Source organism: Sciurus vulgaris, assembly GCF_902686455.1.
Source record: "Sciurus vulgaris genome assembly, chromosome: 10".
Lineage (NCBI taxonomy): Eukaryota > Metazoa > Chordata > Mammalia > Rodentia > Sciuridae > Sciurus > Sciurus vulgaris.
The window spans coordinates 115739630-115761018 of NC_136470.1; the positions used below are offsets into that span (position 1 = coordinate 115739630).

A 21389-nucleotide genomic window follows, 5' to 3' on the forward strand; every position below is an offset into this window, starting at 1 on the left:
AAAGACTCGGGCTGCACAGACACTCAAATGCATGAGACGAGAGCTCAGTAAATGTCTGATTATTTGATAAATTCTCACACCTCCATGCTTTTGCATATACCAATTCCCTCTGCCCAGAATCCTCTTCTTCTCCCTCCTCTGCCTGGGCAGTTGTTTCCTACTTCTTACTGCCCAGCTCAGATGCCTTCCATATGGTTCTCTTCCAGCTTCGCTGACCCTGAGGGATGCAGACATCCCTCACAGCCATGGTTAGAGTGGGACAGCTGTCAAGCTGGTTTACAAGGCTGCCCACCCTGGATCAGGTTTTCTTGAGGTCACTGGGACCTGAGTCCTCCTCTTTGTTCCTCCTTGGGTCAGGGCTGGGTCCATGGGGGGCTTGGGGCATGGTCCATTTCTGAGAGCTTCCCAATTGGAAATATCAGGAACTACTGAAATGAACTCAGAAACATCCCAGGAAGATAATGGGGGGACAGTATAGGGGCAAGATGTAGGGGCAGGACCAGAGGGATGTGACATGAGAAGAGAGATTCCCAGGAAGGAAGGAGGGGTGCCAGAACTGGCTGAGACTCATCTGCATGAGTCCCAGGGAATGTTCCTCTTACCCACACTGTTATGGCTGTGAGCTTGGCGGCTCCTTTGTGGGGAAATTCATGGTATGCCTGTAGACTTGGTACACCCCACTGTGGGTTCCAGAATGTCACTACTGAGGGGGATTGCATAAGAATCTCCAATGCTCTGTTCTTGTACATGTGGGCTTGGCAGAGGAGTCAGAAGGAGAACACTGCACAGGCAGAGGGGCCGTGTCAGACCTCAATGGAAACTTAGGAGACCTGGGTCCCAGCTGGAGCCAGAGAGCTGTGGAGTCAGTGTGGCCTTGAGTAAGTCCCTAAGTCTCAGTGTATCAGTAAAATAAAGATGCCCATCCTGGACCTGCTCACCTTGAGATGCAATCAATGGTGAGATGAGAGGAGAGAGGGGTGGGACATCAGTGATGGGGATGCACATCAGGAGTGTACACACACAAGCCTGGGATGCACAGTGCACAAGTCTTCCATGCATGTATGTGTGCATGTATATCTGTAGGCCTTCATGTGGGGACTGGACTCTAGGTGTGCCCTGTGGTTGTAGACAGAAAGGTGGGTACATGTGCACATGGGTTTTATCCATGTGGGTGCCTGAAGTATGCCCATGTCACCACAGAAGGAATCTCTTGAGGCAGTAGATCTGTTCCTCCTCTTCCCCCCAGAGCTCTTCAATTCTCCAGTTCTCCAGACTCTTCTACCACATACACCCATCTCACACAAACCCCCACATATGCAGGTGCTGCCATGGAGACTTTGGGCCCACCCCGTAGCCATGCACATGGGCATGCACATCTATCCACGACCATGCCTGACCGCATACTGGTATATCCCAGCCACACGACTGCCCCCCCATGTATGCTAAAGGGCACTCGTAGTTTTCTTTTGCTGACATCAGCAGCTTCTCAGGGTGGCCTGTGGCTGGGCAAGCCAGTAGGATCCAGCACAGCCTGCTGTATCCACCTGAACCTCTCACCACCCCCTGCTCACGGGTACCACGTGGCAAGTCCTGCTGGGCATGAGGTGAGTTCCTGCAGAGCCTGTGGGAGGCTCCTGCCAACTCCTGGCAGGAGCAGGGCTGGGAAATGAGGGGAAAGGACACAGAGCCTCGGAAAGCTGTGGGCTCAGACCCTGAGCCAAGAGAAAGGTCGATCTCCTCACTGCCTTTACCCCTGCTTAGGGTCCAGATTTGTAGTTGGGGATGTGGGGGAGGGGGGTTGACACCTTCTTTTTGTCTCCCTGCTATCTTTGTCCTCTGAAACCCCTTGGATACTCCATTACTTGTCTATCTTCTACTTACCATCTGGACCACAAGGTCCCTGTGTGCAGAATGAGGTCTGTCTCTGTTACTATGGAGTCCCTAGCAACCAGCACAGGGCCTGGCACCTAGTAGACACTTAGTATATACTTATGGAATGGATGGATGGATGGAGCCTAGCATGATGGGGTGCAGGGAAGACCTAGATGTACTGCAGTGGGAAGAGTCCCTCCATCCCTGCCCATATCAGACTTGGGAATTAGTGGGCCCCACAGAGGAGCCAGTCAGGAGATGGCAGTGCTGCAAGAGGCAAGACCAGATTCTTGTTCCCACTGGTCAGAAGAGGCTACACCCCTCTGCCCTGTGGGGGATCCACAAGCTCCTCTCCTATGATCACCCTGGTCACCCACACCCTGCCATTCTTACAGCCACGGATCACCCACAGAGGAGGTAGACAATGCCTGGGGCTGGGCCATGACACAGCCACATGCATACAGTAGGTGCTCAACATGTTTGCAAAATGAGTATGTGAAACCCTTGCCTTCTCAAAAGTTGCTAGGACTTCCGATGCCTGGGGTCTTAATCCCCAGGGCTGGCACGCAAATATCCCACTATCCCTTCTACCTTCTTTACTCTGCACATTGTTACCACCTCCACCCAGTTCCTTGTGTGGATTCCCCTCCCCCACCTCCACAGTGCTGGGGATCAAACCCAGGGCCTCATGCATACCAGGCAAGTGCTCTACCACTGAGCCATGTCCCCAACCCCTCCTTGTGCTTCCTGCTTTTGCTTGTACATATACCAGTTCCCTCTGCCCAGAATGTTCTTATTCTCTCCCCTCTGCTTGGGCAGTTGAATCCTACTTCTTACTGCCCAGCTCAGATGCCTTCCATATGGCTCTCTTCCAGCTTCGCTGCCCCTGCTCTGCACCCCTCACAGCCATGGTTAGAGTGGGGCAGCTGTCAAGCTGGTTTACAAGGCTGCCCACTCTGGATCAGGTTTTCTTGAGGTCACTGGGACCTGAGTCCTCTTTGTCCCTCCCAGTCAGGGCTAGGTCTATGGGGGGTCATGTGCCAGTGTGGTTCACAGCCAATTCTAATTGACCTTTCCCCAAATCCTACCATGGCCCCACCTACCTCTGTGAAGATGTGTCCCTGAACATTCCCAGGGTTGGCTGGGGTGGCTTCGGGGTCTGTGAAGCACTGCAGAGTTTTAGGAGGGGTATCTAGCGGAGTCTGGAAGGCAAGGGTCAGGGCACTTGTTCTAGCCCCACAGGGCCACCACCAGCACCATGGCCCCTTCTCTGGAACTGTTTAATGCTGCTGCTATAGGCTGGCAATGGAGAGAAAGGTAGAAAGTTGGGGCCCCTTAGAGACTATGGCCCTCTTGTGGTGCCCCTGTTTCTCTCTTGTGGAAGGGGTCTGGCAAGAGTTTGGAATCCCTAAGCATTTGGAGGCTTGGTGAGGAGCTGCCCCCTGCTCTGGGGTGGGAGAGGTGCAATCTGTTGGGGAGCATCTCAGGAGTAACACATAGATGTACCTGGGTGAGCCTGTGAGTTTATGGGGGCTTCCTGGACTGGGCCTGAAAGCCCTAAAATAGAGGTGCTCAGCCTGTGGATGCATGGGGGGAGGAAGGTGGGGACTCAATCCTGTTTCTGGGGCCAGGGAAGACTTGTGGGAGAGTGAGTTCTCTAGAGGTGGAGCCAAGAAAACAGGCTTAGTCTTCAGCAAGAGGAATCATGGTCTGACACAGGAAGAACTTCCAAATATTTAATGGGTTCCAACTCTGAGAAGGGGACCTGAGAACATGAGAGTAGCTCCCTCCAGAGTCAGGGATTGGCTAATGGGCTACTGTTTGGGAGAGAGGGGGCAGGCCAATCCCCTTTGGCTCCATAACTAGAAATGCTGTTCTGGTTCCCTGATGTCAAGGACCTGTGTCCCTGGCATCCTTGGGGCCCTGACCTTGTGAGCCAGCACCTGATATCATGCTCCTGAGTTGAGTTGAGAATTCTACACGTGAAGCTTCGGGGACCCAGCTGGTGACCTCAAGGTCCATGACACCAACCTTGGGCCGCATTTTGCCTGATAAATAACCCTGTGAGCACTTCCCCAACCTGCAACCAATGGGCTCAGACATGACCCTGAGGCCACCACAGTTAACAGCAACTCCCTGGGAAAGCAGGGGGTTTCTTCCTCTTGGAGAAGCCCTGGCTCATTTAGCGCATTTGTGCCATGTTCTTGAGCAACTATGCAGGCCCTCAGGAGCTGATGCCATTCCCAGCATCTGGCGTGACCCCCAGGGTTGGAGCCCTCAAAAATGTCTCCACCAGCAGAACTGGAAAGCCAGAGGCCCCCTCCATGGGGTCTTGCCCTGGTTCCCTGGGTCCACCATTGACATCAGGGAGGCCTGACCTCCACTCCTTGTCTGCCATTCCCCTTCCCCCATCTCTCCTTCTAAGAGGAAAATCACAGGGAAGCAAACCTTGCGGGGAGAAAGGAGAATGTTTTTAATTAAAAGTTTAAGAGAATTCACATCCTGAGGGAGTCACAGCAAGAAAAGGCAGGGAGATGGTGTTGGGGGAGCAGGAAAGTAGGCCACTGTCAGCTGAGGTCTCCAAGCCCAGTCCTGCCAGCCGCCTGGCCGGGTGCACTGCTGCAGCAGGCTCTGAGCTACGCAGGGCCCCTATGCAGATGAGGCCTTGCGGCAGCTTCACTCATGGGAGTGGGCAGGGCTCAGTGATGATGGCTGGGCCGGGGGCAGCAGTACCAAGTTCTAACTAAACCCACTTCTGCTGCCCAGTCCTATCTCTGGGGCTAGGAGGGCAGATGTTCCAGCTCTTGGGAAGGAGGAGGAAGCCCAGTGTCCCCTGGCTGGGACTGTCCTACTGGTGGGAGGGGGAACATGTGACCCATTCAGGGGGATTGTACATGTACCCTGTCCACAGTCCTCTGTCCTATGCAGTCCCTGCCTCACAGCTGGACCACAGAGGCTTCCTGGTGTCCTACCCCCTGGCCTCTTTATATTTGCACCCAGTCTGCCTGCCACACATATGCCCACCAAGTGCAGGCTGTGGGTAAGCAAGGCCACTAAGTATCTCCTTAGTCTTATTCTGGCTTAGTCTGAGCAGTTCTCATATGTGAGTACGTTATGCTCCTGAGGTAGGGGTGGGGTAGGCCTGGGTCATCCTTTCCTCCTGGCACTGGGAGGACTCTCAGGCTAACCCACTGACTTCCATCTATTCTCCAGGCTAGGGCTGAGACATGTGTCAAAGGGGGTGTGTGTCATTGTCTGAGAGCCCTGTATACAAGATATGGGGCCAGAGCTGACCTGCGAGATAGCCTCATGCTCAGAAAACTTCCTCTACCCCATCCCCTCCTAACCTTTCCTGGGAAAAGAAAAAATGAGAGGAAGCTATGACAAAAGGAAAAATTTTGCAAAATGAGTTAATTACATGGTAGTCACACAGGGAGATGAGATTAGCAGAAGAGTATTGGATAAAAGGAGGCCTAGGTATGCACATGGGTAGTGAGGAAAGGTCAATGTCATCACTGGGAGACTGTGGAGACTGGAGCTCCAGCCTGGGCCTTGGGGAGTAGGGTGTAGCCTTCTCTCTTAGGCCACAGTCCCAAAGCTGGGCTATCACTACAGTCCACAGGCCGAGCAAATGGATCCTTTTTCTCTCTTTAAGTACCCATTACTTACCTGCTGGCCTTACTTACCTTACTTACCTGGGGACTGAGCCCTCCCAACTCTCCCACCTGGCTGGTTATAAGAACACATCAGCCCAGGTTATTCCTCCCACCCCCTGGTGCCCTCCTCCCTAACCCTTTGGCAATGTGGCACTACAGGTACACAGGAAGATGATCTGATTCCCCAAGACCCATCTAAATACCAGCTCTAAGCAGGGCCCCAAGGACTCCCAGTGTCAGGAATCAAAGGTGTAAGATGTAAGTTTAAGCATCAAGCTCCTCAGGACTCCAGGCAGGAATGTGTACCTGATGCTAAACTTGCACAGAACACAGGATGTGAGCGAGTCCAGGTGGAAGGCTGTGCCTTCCCTGTGACTGGGAGCTTCCTGCTGCTACACCCCACAAGCTTACTGACTTGCCTGCCAGGGAGGGGCCAGTAAACATGAGGGAGGAAGGCAGGGGCACCACTGTCAGGTTCCTGGAGGTTGGAACTTCTCACCTTGTAGTCTGCTTCTGCCCAAGATTCCTTGCCCCATAAGTGCCACCTACATCTACCCTCCTCTTTAGCACTAGTAGTTGTTCCAGCTGCCCCCTCCCTTTCTTCACTGCAGTAAACCCCAATCTTGTTGCCCTGTCACCCCTCTTTGCTGTGCTTGGTGGCAGGCCTCCATTACCTCCTCTGACAACCAGGATAACCTTCACCTTAAGTACCCCACTTCCTGGGTACTGGACCCTAATTGCCCAACTCACTGCTGTGCTCTGAGGGGCTAGCCCTGCTACCCTCTTCCAGGTGAAGCCACAGCCACTACTCCAGATTCTGCCAGATCTTCCCCTCCCTCATGCTGTTCTCTTTCAGAATGCTCTCCCCCTATAGTCTATCCCGACCCCTGAAGGGTAAACTGCCTCCTTTCCTTCCCTTGGTCTCAGTGCCACTTCTTTGTACTTCCAGGTAAATGGGAAACTTTTTCATGGAATCCCAAAGTGAAGTCAAGTGGGAAGATCTTCCCTACCAAGCCCACCAAGCCAAATAGTCCAAGATGCAAGTTCAGAAAAGTTGAGTCCTCTCCTCATGGAGCACTGCATGTCTGCAGACAGGTCAAGTCTCAACCTACAGCATCCACTAGGTATTCCACCAGGTGGATACTTATCACCCATCTTACAGATGAGGAAACTGAGGAGAGGAAGGAAATCACCAGCAAAGACTATGCCACTGATAACCTCACCTGGCCCTTCTGATCTAGTTGCCCAGTGCATGCCCTGGAGGTCTCTGTCCCTGGAGAATCATCCCTAAAGGCTAATTTCTGGAAAAACCTGCTTATGGAGGTGGGCCTACTCTCTGGTCCTCTATTTTCCCAACTGTCTCTGATAGCCCCTCAGTGGCCTTCCCAGACTGTGACTCATACCCCTGTGGATATCAGCTTGCCTGGCTCATGACCTCCTTGAGTCCTCTTCCCAAGTCGCTATTCCCTGCCCTACTCCTGCCTCACAGCCTATCTGTCTATTTATCTGGCTATCTGCCTGACTGCTTAGGCCTTCTTTTCTGGGACACTATTGGACCTGATGACTGGGGACATACGGGAGGAAAGGGCTGAGGCAACCCCATACTTAACCTTCGAAAACTCAAAGACTATCTCTGCCAAGAAGTCCCCTAAGCTTTGCCTAGGGAGATTGCCCTCCCTCCTGGTCCTTTCTAAGTCCTGCTCCCTGCCTGAGGCTGCTGTTACTGGTTCCAACACTTGGCAGTCCTATGGGTAAATGGGTGGGTCATGGTGAGGTGTGGCCCATTGTCCCCTTAATCCTGATCCTGCCCAGGAAGGGGCTGGACTCCAGGCACCTGGGTGACTGGAGTATGAGGCCTTATGCCTTCAGCTATCTCCACAACTGGGCTCCAGCTGGTGTTGACACAGCAAACATGCTGCTACTCCCATTTGCAGAGGAACAGAGTGGGCAAACACAGGGAGGCTGTAACAAAGGGCCAGCAACCGTGACCAGCCTCTCAAACAAGGGCTCCAAGCCTGTGCCAGGAGGTGGGAAGCATCAAGTAGCTTGGACAATGTGGTCCAAAGACATGGGAGCTGGGTAAAGGCCTTTGATGAGGCTCCCAGAGGGCAGGACTAGAAGGAGGTCCAGGGTTGCCTACATGCTTGGTGGGGTTAAAGGAGCACAGATCAGCCCATCCCCTGTTGACACTCCAGGAGTATCCCTTTCTGAATCGGTGGCACCAAGGCCCAGGTACACTCTTTGATGATAGACCTGTGAGGCCACACTTGTCCCTAATGTTCAGGTAGGGAAGGTGAGTCCCAGAGAGTGTGAGATTTCCAGGGGCTCTGTGCTGTTCAAGTGCTAGTAGGGGCTCCAGCACAGAGAGGCCCCTGATTCTCAGACACCTTCTGTGCTCTGAGCCCAGTTATGTGCAACATGTGCCACAATGCTCATGACTTTTGTCACAGGTTCATTTAGGGACTATGTAGGATGTGGTCACTGAGTGAGGTCTCAGCTAGACCCCTTAAGGAATCCCATGCATGCCTCTGCCTCAAACACTGCCTCCTAGTGCATCTGTGTAGGCAAACCCTCCACCCCTGTATGCGTGCATATGCCCGTGTGTGTCCACGTGCATACACAGGCTGCGCTCTACCTCTGGCCTCTGCACTTTCCTGTTTCTTCTGCCTCGGACCTTCTTTCTCCCTTCCTCTCTCTTGCCTGGCTAAATCCTCCTCCCTTCAGGTCCCTTAGGCTTACCCTCTGGCTCCACACTTTGTGGCATGTTTTACATTACTGTCACCTTCAGCAGACTACTCCTTAAGGCGGAGGACCCACAGGTCTTTTCCCAGTCTGTCCATTGTAATCTAGTATGGTGCCTGCACACAAAAAGCACTTGGTGCTGACTAGACAGAGACAGAAGCGAAAGCACCTGGTGGCCCATGACACAATGAGCCAGAGTCAACCAGCTTCCTCCAAGCAAACCTCTGACTGGCACCAGGGGCTTGTCCAGACTTATGGGCTTAGGGAAGACAGCAGAGAAATTCATGCTTAATAATGTGCAGTTACCACTCCAGAACTCAGGCAGTGAGCCCAGCCCCCTGCTTTAGTCATCTCCACCTCCCCTTTCCCCTGCAGAAGAAACTGATGCACAGGCTGCACATTCTGGGCTCCCTGTCCCACCCCTGCTGCTCACCTTGAGGACTTGGCAGGAATCGGCACTGCTCATTCTCACTGCTAGGCCAGTGTCCTCCAAGGAACTGCAGAGACACCTCCCTTTTCCTTTTCTTCACCTTTGAAAATTCTACCTGCCTTCCAAGGCTCAGCTCAAACGCTACCTCCTCCAGGCTTTCTTCTTAAACTTGCCTGTCTCATGTTAGCTGCTCTCTATGCTGGTACCCCATAGCCTGTTGTCTGTCTCCTCTAAGTCTGGAGCCCCAGAGGGCAGAATCTTCCTGGCTGTCAAGTACCCAACCCTCTCCCAGCCATTGCACACAAGGATTCAGAACAAAGGACCAGACACTATTAAAACTCAATTAAATATCTCACTTTTCTGATCCTAAATTAGTCTGGTTTATCCCTGTGGCACCTGCAGGCTCTTTTCCTCTGCCTCCTAGCATCTACCGCCTTTGCCAGGTAGGACCTCCAGAGAGTGGGCACAGGCAAGACACTCCCCAGCACAGGCCTTTTATGGGGTGTGGAGTTCAGCTCTATGGGCCTCAAGGATGGTGTATCCCAGGACGCTAGACCCCTAGTTTGGCCAGCAGATGCTGAGGAATTAACACAACTCTTCTGACTCCTCCTGTGGCCAGGCCCAACCCCAAATCTACAACCTGACCTTTCCTGAGGCCTGGTAGGTTTGAGCCAGGCCCTGGTCTGATCACAACTAGCTCAAACGGGTGTCCGAAGATGACGGAATGTTTCCCTTGAGGAGCCTTCGGCTATGCCCCAGTCACACCCCACCTGCACTATCTCCCCATGGTCCCAGGGAGGCTGGTTCTCAGCCTGGCCAGCACAGCCTGGAAGCCTTTAAGGAATTCTGGATTCTTGGCCACCTGATAGTCACTCAGGCAGGGGAGGCTTTCTCCATATTTGATTCCACCTGTTGTTGGGAGCAGCATGTCTTTGCCCAGGGCCCATACTGACTGACCCTAAGGACTCATGGATGTGTGCAGAATGGACGGAAGTTTACCTTCATTTTCACACACATTCAGGTCACCTCCTCCGAGGACCCTCTCTGACTTCCATTCCCAAATGGTGGCTCTCTACCACCTCATGCTACCTGGTCTTTCCTGAGAGCTCATCCCTGTCCTTCCCTCTGGCGAGCACTCTGACTGCCTCCTTCTGTATGGCACCTACACAATAGGTGCTCGACAGATGCCCATTCACTAATCCAAAGCTTCTCCATCCCTGGGGACCCCTAGCCAGCTCCTCTGGGTGGCACCTTGCCAGGAAGCAGCAGCTCTGTTTGGGTGAGGGGAGAATAATCAGCTGTAAATGCTGCAATCAGGGAAAAAAGGCTGCTCAGGCCCTTGGCGCCCACGCGTGAGCCTAATTGGCTCCACGTGTCTGCAGTTTCTTTCAAGAGTAGGAAAGTGGAAGGGTCAAGATCTCTTAATGTTCGTAATGGAAGGGAGGCAGAAGCCATTGCCAGCCCCATATAAACACCTTTTAATTGCTTAGAGAAGGGTGGGCAGAGGCAGCCCATGCTACAGGATCCCCAGCCCACCATTACTGTGCCTTCTAACGCTTTCTGAGGCTAGAGTTAAACCCCAGAGGCTGTGCTCCAGCAGAACCCAGAGCCATGGCACTCACATCTGTTCCACAAATGTCCACAAGGCCCGTACTACAGGACAGGCCTTGGCAGTAGGGCACACCTGCAGCCTGGTCCCTTGAAGGCCAACCTGTTGGTGTAATGTAATCAATGACAGCACAAATGCGCCAGTTGAACTGGCCTCCAGCTGCCTCAATGCCCAACTTTCTTCCCTCATTGCCTCCTCCAGGCAGCCTTCCCTGTTGCCCCTTTTGGATGGAAGGGTTCTTTCTTCTGCTGAGACTGCTCCATGCACATGTACCTCTCTGAGGTGCCCACTGTCCCCCTGCTTTTGGGACTCCTATTCACCACGGTTGTAGCTTTCTGTGCGTTAGACCAAAGATTCTCAAGTGGGGGCAGTTCTGACTCCAGGGAACATTTGGCAATACCTGGAGGCACTTTTTGGCTGTTACAACTGTTAGAGTGGTGTGCTACTGGCATCTAGTGGGTAGAGGGCAAGTATGCTGCCAGACACCCTACAGTGCACAGGCCCCACCACACAGATTTTTCCAGCTCAAGATGTCTATGGGGCTGAGGCTGAGAAACCCTGCTGGAGACCAAGCTTTAGAAAGGAAGAAGTGAGTACTTCAGAACTGGGCTGAACATTCTCCCTCTTCACTAAGGGATCAGCCTGCCCCATAGCCCCTGGTCCCAACCTCCTGCTCCTCTGAACACCCAGTCCAAAGATCCTGTTCCTGAATAAAGCAAGCCACACTGCCAACAATGCGTCAGTTTAATTGGGTTAAGTGGCCATTAGTGGCAAAAGCAGGACGGCTGTGTGCAGAAGGGTTTTTAATTTTACTCTTTAAATGATGCTCACTCCCCAGAGAGGCCACTGATGGTGGAACTCTGTCTGTTGGAGCCCCCAGAACCAAGGCCAGGTCTGCCCCTCCCACTGCCCCATCCATGTGAGCCTGGGGGGTGTGAGAGGAGTGCTCACTGCCCAAGAAAGAAACTGAGGGGATAGGAACTTGCCTCCTAGTATCTGCCCTCTTTGCCAGGTAGGACCCCCAGGGCACTAGCTCATCCCAGGGCCAGCCTGTTTGAAACCAGTACCCCATCTTTTGTTTCCTCAGTCCTGTCCCCCTGTGGACAGGAAATGCCACATGGCCTTACTAATGGTAGAGAAAAGCAATATCCAGGGGCAGTTTGTAGGGCCTGGAAACCAGTTGCCTAGATCTAAAGCCTGGTTTTCTGTGAGACCTGAGGCGGTGGCATAACCTCTCTGAGGCTCAGTTTCCTCACAGGTAAAATGGAAGTAAGAGAAATAACATGAGGTGAGAATTTGGAGCCATCTGGAGTGTTCAGGCTCATTTTAGGCCTGGCACTAGCAGGCACTCAGAAAGAGGCCAGTAATTGTGGGACAGAATTATTTCTACTATCTTATGGGGAAAGTCTTGAACTCTGAATCTGTACAGAATCATTGAAATGCTCACATTGAAAATGTGAAAAAAAAATATTGATGCTCCACTGCATCCCAGAGAATCTGAAGTACATGGTCTGAGGTGGGGCCTGGGCATCATGATTTTAAAAGTGTCCCAGCTGTCCAACATGCAACGAGGGCTCAACAAGCACTGTATGGAGGCAAAAGTACAAAGGCAAAGTATCTGGAAAGCTCTTGGCCCCTGGGACAGTGGGTGGGACCTGAGATAGACTGGCAGCTGAACTTGGGCATGTAGGAAGGGCAGGGATTAAGAATGGGGCTGGGGTTTCTCTAGGTACTGGGGTCCCACACAGGCCTCTCCCACTGCCCCTGGCTTACCTGAAGTTGGAGGCAAAAGGAACTCCTAGGTAGCAGGCATTTAGCCCCCACACTGACTTCCTCAGGACCTGGCTGCCCTGGTCCTGGGCTTCCCATACTCTGGGAACCAAGCACACCAAGTAACAATGCCTTTAGCCTCATCCCTGAGGAGGCTGGACTCTCCTCCCCTGGGATCAACCTTACCTTATCCAAAGCAGTGCCATGAATATGGCCTCTCCTCTGAGTCACACAGTAAAGGTGCCACAGATGATGCTACATGTGGCACAACCATCCACTGTCCACACTGTGGCCTTTTTGAATGATGGCCCTGGAGCTGTGGAACCAGAGGTACTGTGCAGAGAGGATGCTTGCATCCCTCCCCACTTGTTTTCTTTTTTCTTTGGTATGGGGGATTGAACTCAGAGGCACTAGACCACTAGTCACATCCTCAGCCTTATATTTTGCAATTTTACTTAGAGACAGGGTCCTATTGAGTTGCTTAGTGCCTCACTTTTACTGAGGCTGGCTTTGAACTTGCAATCCTCCTGCCTCAGTCTCCTGAGGCCACTGGGATTACAGGTGTGCACACAGTACCTCATTTTCTTTTTAAGATTGGGTCTTTCTACATTGACCAGCTTGCCTTGAACTCCTGGGCTTGAGAGATCCTCCTGCCTCAGTTTCCCAAGTAGCTGGGACTACAGGTACATGCTACTGGGGCTGGCTTTTGTATCTCTATTTTACAGAGAGGGAAACTAGGGCCTGGGATAGGAATGATCTGAGAGCTCCAATGGAAGCAGGAACAGGGCCTGCCCTTTCGTGCACCCCAGCACCACCATAGGACCTGCCACATAGTTGGTCATTGGTGAACACTGGTGACTAGATGGAGGGAGGAATGAAACAATGAAGAGATAATCTTTACGAGAAAGGGGCCATGAGCCAAGGCCCCAGATGGGAGGAGCAGTGTCCTTATTTGGGTCCAGCTCTGCCTACAGTGCACATAAGAACTAAGGTACCTTCTTATCCCTCCTGGGATTCAAGATCCTAAAAGAGCAGTCCCTGGTTCAGAGGTCCCATCTCCTTGGGTGGTTGAAGTTCCAAGTTTGCCTCCAAAGCTCAGGGTCCAACATGTTTCCTGGACCTGGGGATGCTACTTGTCTGAGTGGCAAGGCCCCTAATCTGGCCTGATTCTGCCTGACTCTTGGCCCCAACAACTACCTTGTGCAGCTTGGAGAACCATCCAATTGTCCCTGATTAGATGAGACAATGAACTTCTGTCCTGTGTTGCTCAGCTCCCTCTTTGCAAGCCCCAAATTAAAATTCCAGATCAGAGCAAGGGATTTAAATTGGATTACTGGAGGGGTCCAGGGAGACAGGAACAATGGAGGGGGAAGCAGGGTCCAGCCCCCCAACATCCCTCCTTCTATGTGTACACAGGCTGCAAACAAATGTGAAAAAAAAAGAGAGACCAGAACTTGATTAAAAGCAAATTTAAAACATAATAAAGATCAGAGCTCACTTTGAACAATTAGGACCAAGAAGGGGGAAGGATGGTCCTCCCCTTTCCTTCTGCCATATGAGCAGAAGCATCTTGTGGGCCTGGAACCAGGAGCAGGGGGAGATTACTGGCTAGGAGAGAGCTGGGAGGTCAGGGGCTGTGGCCTCAGTGCATATCCCATGGATAATGTGGGGGGCCAAGGGCCCAGCTCAGGATCAGAGAGACTTGGCTTCAAATCCTAGCTCTGCCACATCCTGTCCTGACACATGGCATCTCTGAGTCTCTGTGCTCCTTTGTGGAATGGGGTAGCAGGGCCTCCCCCTAGGGGTTGCTGTGAGAATGACTTGTGGACTGAGCACATGGTGGGTGTGGAGTCAGTGGATACCTTTTCCCATTATTCTTCCATTGAAATAATTTGTAGTTACTGTACCAGGCCACAGCCTGGGCTGCTGATGAAGCAGAAAGGAGATGAACATCTGTCCCAACTCACAGGGCAGGATCTGGAACGTGGGTGCAGGAAGAGGGTCAAGACTAGAACTCCAGGTCTACCTCCCTGGGCAATCCCCTGACTCTCCACCAACTATGAGGATCAACTGTTCCTCTATGGTTGGGTTAAAGGGCTGGGAAGTCTCCAGATAGTGACTGGCCCTGAGCTTCCTGTGTGGTGGGCTGATCACGGCCACTACTCATCTACCCCCCCATGATTGGTGAGAGACCTTCAGATTTCACTGAGGCTGCTACTGAAGCTGGAGACTTTATCAAAGTACAGTTTGTTTCCCCAACTGTCTCCCCACACCTGCCACCAAGAAGTCTTGAAGGTCACTTGGGGCTGGGACCTCTGAGCCCAGCACTGAATCCTCTGGATTCACACTAGGTAGGCTTTTGGAGTCCACCTTTGCTGGACTCCTGGTCCTAGGAGAATAGACTCTCCCTCTTCCATGACTTCAGGTCACACAGGGATAGGCAGGGGACCCCATGGCAGGGACAAGCTCCTGGAGAAGGAGACTCTAGTTCTCTCTTGGGGTGTAGATGTTGCCTGAGCATACACAGACTTGTTCATTTTTTGAAAAACCTGAAAACTTTGTCATTTTTTGAAAAAATCGAGGTGTAATTTTTATATCAGCAAATTCACCCATATAAAGCATATACTTCAGTGGTTTTTATTATTTATTATCAGCATATTTAACTATGCAACCACCACCACAATCTAATTTTAGAATACTTTCATCACCCCCAAAAGACATCCTGTATTTATCAGTATGCCCCCCATTCCCTCCCCTCCAGCTCCAGGAACCACTTTCAATTTCTGTGCATTGCCTTTATGGGACATTCCATAGGAATGGAATCACCCAACGTGTGGCCTTTTATCACTGGCTTCTTGGGGCTGGGGAGATAGCTCAGTTGGTAGAGTGCTTGCCTTGTAAGCAAGGCCCTGGGTTCGATCCCCAGCACCCCCCCAAAAAAAAAAAAAAAAAAAAAAAAAAAGAATGTCACTGGCTTCTTTCACTTGGCATGTTGTTTTGGAAATTATCCATGCTGTAGCATGTATCAGGACTTCATTCTTTTTTATTGGACATATCTGTTTTTTTGAGTTGGGGATCTCACTAGGTTTCCCAGACTTGAACTTGTAGGCTTACGTGATCCTCCTGCCTCAGCTTCCTGAGTAGCTGGTACTACAGGTGTGTGCCTGGCTCATGGACTCAGCTACCTTTGATACAGGCTGCAGTAGCCACAGTTGTGCCTCTGATCTGAGGACAGTTTGGATATGTCTTGTCCATTTATGCATGACCTGCCCAGGGCCCTTTGCAGTTCCAGAGGCCCCTCCCACCTGCTGTTCCCGAGGTAGGCTGAGTAGCAGGGGTCTGCCTGCTGTGTCAGGGGAGTCCAGCAGGTCTTGCCAGACCACTGAACCCTAGGGCTTTGGAGCTTATGGGTACAACTTCTCTGAGTGTAGATGGGGAGACCGAGGCCCAGAGGGGATATAGAAACATTCGATACTCTGCAGAGCAGGGGCTTCAGCCTTCAGCCTTACATGGCCATGGCATTATTTGTGAGGCTGCCACATCCTGTCCCCTCAACTCTCCCCATCAGAGCCTGCAGCCCACCCCAGGAGTAGAGGTTCCACCATCAATAGATTGCTGTCCTGGTCAGGCACACATCCCATAAACCTAGAACATAGGACCTGGGTTTCTATATAAACATAGACCTGGGAACCTAGAGGAATGGGAGGATCCTAGGCCCAGCAAAAGGGAGGGGCAGGGATGCCTGGGCCTGAGTCACCATGTCCTCCCTACATGTGGCCAACTCCAGATAGAACTGCCCTGCTCCTGCCACAGCTGCCCATAATCCATGAAGGCACAGGTCTACTGATGACAGGCCTGACTAAATTCAGTACGACAAAGGAGGATTGGGACAAAATTGTCCTCCTAGTTAGGACCACTCCCTCTGGTCCTCCCTTAAAGCCCCTCATCTTCCAACACACAAACCTACCTTCAGGGCCTGCACCTTCCTGTCCAGTAGGCTCTCGATATCCCCTGCCACCTTTTCCACCAATTTCTGAGGCTCATTCTCCTGCACCTCAAACAGGTTCCGGTTATCTTTGTAGATCTGGAAGGAAGCAGAGGCCAGAGGTGAGGTCATAGTGGCTGCACATTCCCATATTCCCCATACTCCCTCTGCGCAGCTCAACTCAGCTGAGCCTTCACCCCTACCCTGCCCTGACTTTGACTACGGAGAGTATAGAGTCTAATGCCCTCACAGACTCAGGAGAGATGCAGGGCTGGGGATCTATAGCTTGTATCTGGGATGAGGGCCCAGTTTGGGCTGGTTGATGGCTGGGTCCAAGTTGTCACCACCTTCTTTGGGCCTCAGGATCTCCCCTTCAGGGGCCTTCAGCAGCACTCACTAACTACCTCAGAATGGCTACAAATAACAGATGGGAAGCATGGGCTGGCAGAAGCAGGAGGCAGGGCATGGGAGAAGATGGAGACAAAAAGCACATACCACACGGCCACAAATCAACACAAAGATGATCTCACACCTGTGTGTGTACAACACATATACCCACTCTGAATCGAATTGTATGCACACAGTTGCTGTTCCCAGTGGCTTGGGATATCCCTACCCCTTTCTGCTGATGTGGCCCCAGGGCATTTGCAAATACTGTGGAGGGAGCTCTGGGTACGCCTCAGGGCTTCTTTGTCATTCAGGGCACAGAATATGGGGGCAGGGACCAGGGAAGGAGCAGGTGGGGGGAATAAATTTGCCCTTTCCTCCTCCTCACAGGGTGGGTCTGTAGGCATGTGTATGTGCTGGCACACTGAAAGTGGGGGCCTAGGTCCCCTAGACAAAGTCTGGGTGCTTATATGTATGAGTCTTAGAAGCAATTTTCTGTAAGTGTTCTCCCCTTTTTTTTTCAGTACCAGGATTGAACCCAGAGGGGTTCTACCACTGGGTATATCCTTAGGCTTTTTAAAAATTTTATTTTGAGACAGAGTCTCACTAAATAGCCCAGGTTGACCTTGAACTTGCCTCAGTCTCCCAAGTAGCTGGGAATACAGGTGTGTGCCACTGTGTCTGGCTTCTGTAGGCATCTTTGTGAATGGGGTCTTGGGTGTGTACATGTGTGTATGTGTGTGTGCGCGTGTGCACATCATACACTGGTCAGATCCATGTATCCATTCAGGTGACCTCAGGAGACCTGTGCCTGTGTTTTTTTCACTACCAGAGGTCACAGGCCAGATTGACATGACTGCACCACACCTCCAGGCTCTGCAGAAGTGAAGGAACCTGGAGAGAGGAGGTGATGGGGGAGATAAGGAGGTGACAGAGGCAGCTGACTAGAGACAGACATGCAGGGAGAGATAAGGTCAGGAGAGTGACAGAAGACAGTGGAGAGATAAGGCCTCTGTCATCTGGTAGAGGGATGGACTGGGGGTTGGTGCAGCAGAGCCCCTGCCCTACTGCCCACCTAGCACCTGGCAGTCCAAGGGTTAAAGCACAGCACAAAGCAGGCTCAGGCAATCTTCTCCTCCTCCCCCCACCCCCATCCCTCCCGGCTTCTCTTTTCTTTTTGTCCTTCTCTTAGAACAAAATAATTTGTGGTGAAGTCGCTCCTTCCTGCAGAGCAGTGGCAATTAGGGGGCGAGTTGCGGGGCCTGGCTACACAGCCAGAGAGGACAGAGGCCCCAAGTGGACACCAGGACAGGCTGTTCCCCAGGCCTCAGTCCCTGCCTCAGGACAGAAGCCCTCAGATGGAAGACGTGATGGAGAGAGGGGGCATGGAGGGGCTGGAGCCTGGGGGTCACAGGGAAATTCAGGGTGGCTGTACCTTACTGTTGAGGAAACAGGATCAGAAAAAGGAGAGGACAGGTGAAGGCCATGTGAGTGAGTGGCACAGCCAGGTTCCCATCTACCCTGACCCATCCTTCCCAGGTTTTGTTACATTTAAAACATCTCTTTTCCCTTGCCTTGGACCACAGCCCCTGGGTGTGTTGTACCATGGTCTCCACATTGGCTGAAGCCTCCGCAAAGTGGCACCCCAGGCCACTTGCACCAGCAGGGGGCGCAGCTGCCTGACTTCTCAGGGCCAGAGGATAAAGTTCCCATACCTCAGACTCCCCTGTCAAGGTCATTCCCAGGATCTGAGGTTGGACTATGTGAGTCTCCTAACATCTTTCCTGGGGAGACCTAGGGTTCTCTTCCGAGTCCAGGGTGCCCTTTGAAGCCTGGCATGGCAACTGAGCTGAGGTTTGGGACCTGCAGAGGAAGGCGATCTCTAGGGGTCAGGGCCTCATCCCAGGACACCAGGTGACACAATGGCTTAGAAGCTGAGATGCTGCCAAAGTCATGAATCTCTGAACCTCAGGTCCAGTACATTAAATAAGAATGGCAGTTCTCACCTCACAGGCTGACAGAGGACAGCCCAATTTGTGCCTTGAGAACCCTATACTATTGTTGTTACTGCTATTGTTTAGGGTTGCCAGAATTCTGTAGAAGCCATCACAATCCCCTTCCTGCCTCCATTCTCTACATGCTAGATCTGCACACTCAGGGGCTGCCTAAAGCCATCAGCTTCCATTCCTGAGTAGGCAACATCAGTCTCCTGGGTTCTGCTCACTTACAGCCCCACCCCCTCTTCTAAGATCCCTCCCCAGTCCTCTGTTCTTGTCCCCAACACTTCAGCCTCAGTCCTGGAGGTGATAACTGCAGAGTCAGTGATAACTGGGGAGCCTAGACACCAGTTAGAGCACAGCCAGTCAGTTCCTTTCCATCTCTCCCCAAGCATCATGTCTGCATGCAATCAATGCTCAACAAATATATATGCCTGATTCCATGTTCAAGAGCAGAGCTCTGAGGTCTGGGTTTTAGTCCTCCACTTCTGTCTGAAGTTGTGTGAGCCCTTGGAGTTCAGTGATGTCTCTGCCATACTTTCTCTTGTTCCACTTCTACATTAGAACCCATCATGGCACCCTTCTGCTGGCCCCTGGTGCCAGCATTTGGGGCCTCTCTGGCCCATTGACCTGTCATGTGCCTGTAGGCCTTGAGTTCCTGGCCCATGCAGATTCCCACTGATATACCTTTGCTCATACTATCTCTGCTTCCCCTGCCTATCTAATCCTCTCTAGAATGAAGGCAGGAAAATGAGTTGGAAGTGGTTTTGTGTGAGGTGAGGGAAGAATCCCAGAATGGCAGGGGCTGGTCAAGCTGCCAGTCAAGGCTGTTCCTGATCTTGAATAAGTCTCTGAGGTGTAACAGTCCTTGAATGGCAGGCCCCTAATGCTTCACCCTTCTAATATTCCCCTGGATCTGCTCCAGCTGCTTTGTCTCCTGGGCAAGCCCTGAGCCCCAGGGAGATCCAAGTGATATAGCCTAGCAGATGGCCCCACCTCAGGAGATAGGTCATCTCTATATTGATGAAGTCCAGGGAGGTCCTGTTTGCTGTGGACCTCAGCAAGGGGCCCAGGAGAGCTCAGGGCAACTTCAGAGCCTGGATTCTGCCCAAGACTAGCTCCCTTCAAGCCCCAGCCCCCAGTGCTGCTCCATGGGATCGGTTGAGAAGTGGCAGAAAGGTTAAGGCACACGGTGCAGATCCTCAACAACCACAGCAGTACCACATGCTCATTGGCATCTTTGGTCCAGAGAGTTGATTACAACTACAGCCTGAGAGGTACCTGTTTCTACCCAGGCATCTGGATGGAGGAGAGAGATGGAGACAGCAGGTCCAGAGGCTGTTGCAGCTCCAAATCAGAATGATAGGGAGGAAGAGGCAGGGGCTTCAACCCATGAGGATGGTAGGATGGTGGTGGGTCAGAGCAGCAGATGGAAACAGGTGGGCATGTGGGGGAGGGCAGGAGACAGTAGTAAAGGGGTTGAGGAACAGGGAGACCAGGGGTGTCTGGGGTCATGAAGGCAATTTAGGGGACTGTTTGGAGCACACTACTAGTTATGGAGACTTAGCCCTTCATCTCTCCACTTTCTGCCTCCCCCCAGTGCTAGCTCTGACCCCAATTGTCCTTCAGCTCTAGCAATTCTTTTGTAAAGTAGCATGTGCAGCCAGCTTTCTCGCCTAGGGATTTTGAGGGAATGAACCCTAACCCTCCTCTGGAGCCCCAAATCTTCTGCTCAGCTTCCTGCTTCCCTAGAAAGCTCTACATAAACAAGAAATGAGCCTGGAGAGCACATGCAGAAATGGAGACCTTGGACAGGAAGTCTGAACACTTGCAGGGAAGAGGGAGCCAGCCTTATCCCTATAGCTCATAACAGTCCTGACAGAGAGGGGGAATTGAGATGCTACCAGATGCCAGGAACACAAAGATAGCCCCTACAGAGCCAAAAGGCCTCAGGACAAGTGACAGGCCCCAAACAGAGGGCATTTTGCAAAGTCCCAGCAAGCCAGTAACAGTGGAGCCCAGACCTGAGCCAGTACCTAACCTGTCCAGGGTGAGGATGAAGGTGGAACAGGAGAGGGAAAGGAGCAAGAGGAGGGGAAAAGAAAGGACAGACCATGCCTGATACAGGAACAGCCCTGTTTGCTGTTGAGCACTGGCTGGGATGGGTGTTTTAAATAGTTGTCTCACTGACCCCCAACAACCCTTGAGGAGGGTACATTCTGGTCATCCCCATTTAGGAGGCAGGACATTGGGGCCCAGAAAGGTGAAGTCCCATGACAGAACTGGAATCTGATCCAAAACCTTGGCTTTAGGGCACATCTATGCAGTTCCATCCCCTGTATTTATTTAATCCCTGAACATGAAAGTGAGGTCTGTGGAAAGGGGGCATAAAGTGAACTGGGGATTGAGTCGGCCTGAAAGGGGACTGAGAAGAACATGGACTAATGTTAAAGGACTGGTGACAGGTGGAAGGGCTATTCCAGAGGTAAGGAGATGGAGGACTTACAGAACTAATCTTATCACTAACCAACTACCCAACCCTGGGAGTGAAAACAGGCACACCCCAAGACATCTCTCCGTGGAGAAGGTGAACGGGCCCTAATCTCTGGAAAATTAAATCAGAAAGAAAATGGAACGAAAGATTTGATGCAGACTCAGTCTTGCTGCTGTCTTCTCAAGGGCCAGGCTCATCTTGGGGCTCAGCCAGGTGCTCCAACATCCCAGCCTCTATCCTAAGTCCCAAGACATGACCCCTGGGTGGTTAGCTGCTCTCCACACCCCCTCTCACCATGTCTCTGTGTCTGCTCTTTGATCTCACAAGGGCATCTAACTGCCCAGTCCCTCAAGCCAACAGATCCCTAAAAGGGAGGTCAGCAAGTGGACTAGGACAGTGGGCTAGGCCTTTAGTTCCCATGACATGGGCTTATACTGGGGAGGGAAA

General features: G+C 52.1%; 1 protein-coding gene across 4 annotated transcripts in view; it reads right to left on the reverse strand.

Annotated features, from left to right (window-relative positions):
• CACNA2D2 (calcium voltage-gated channel auxiliary subunit alpha2delta 2) overlaps window positions 1-21389 on the reverse strand; it is a 137913-nt gene that overhangs the window by 53989 nt on the left and 62535 nt on the right. For all 4 annotated transcript variants that reach the window (XM_079155464.1, XM_079155463.1, XM_079155462.1 and 1 more), the window contains exon 3: window positions 16047-16163. In XM_079155464.1, coding sequence (XP_079011590.1) covers window positions 16047-16163 — 117 coding nt within the window. The remainder of the gene's footprint in view (window positions 1-16046; window positions 16164-21389) is intronic.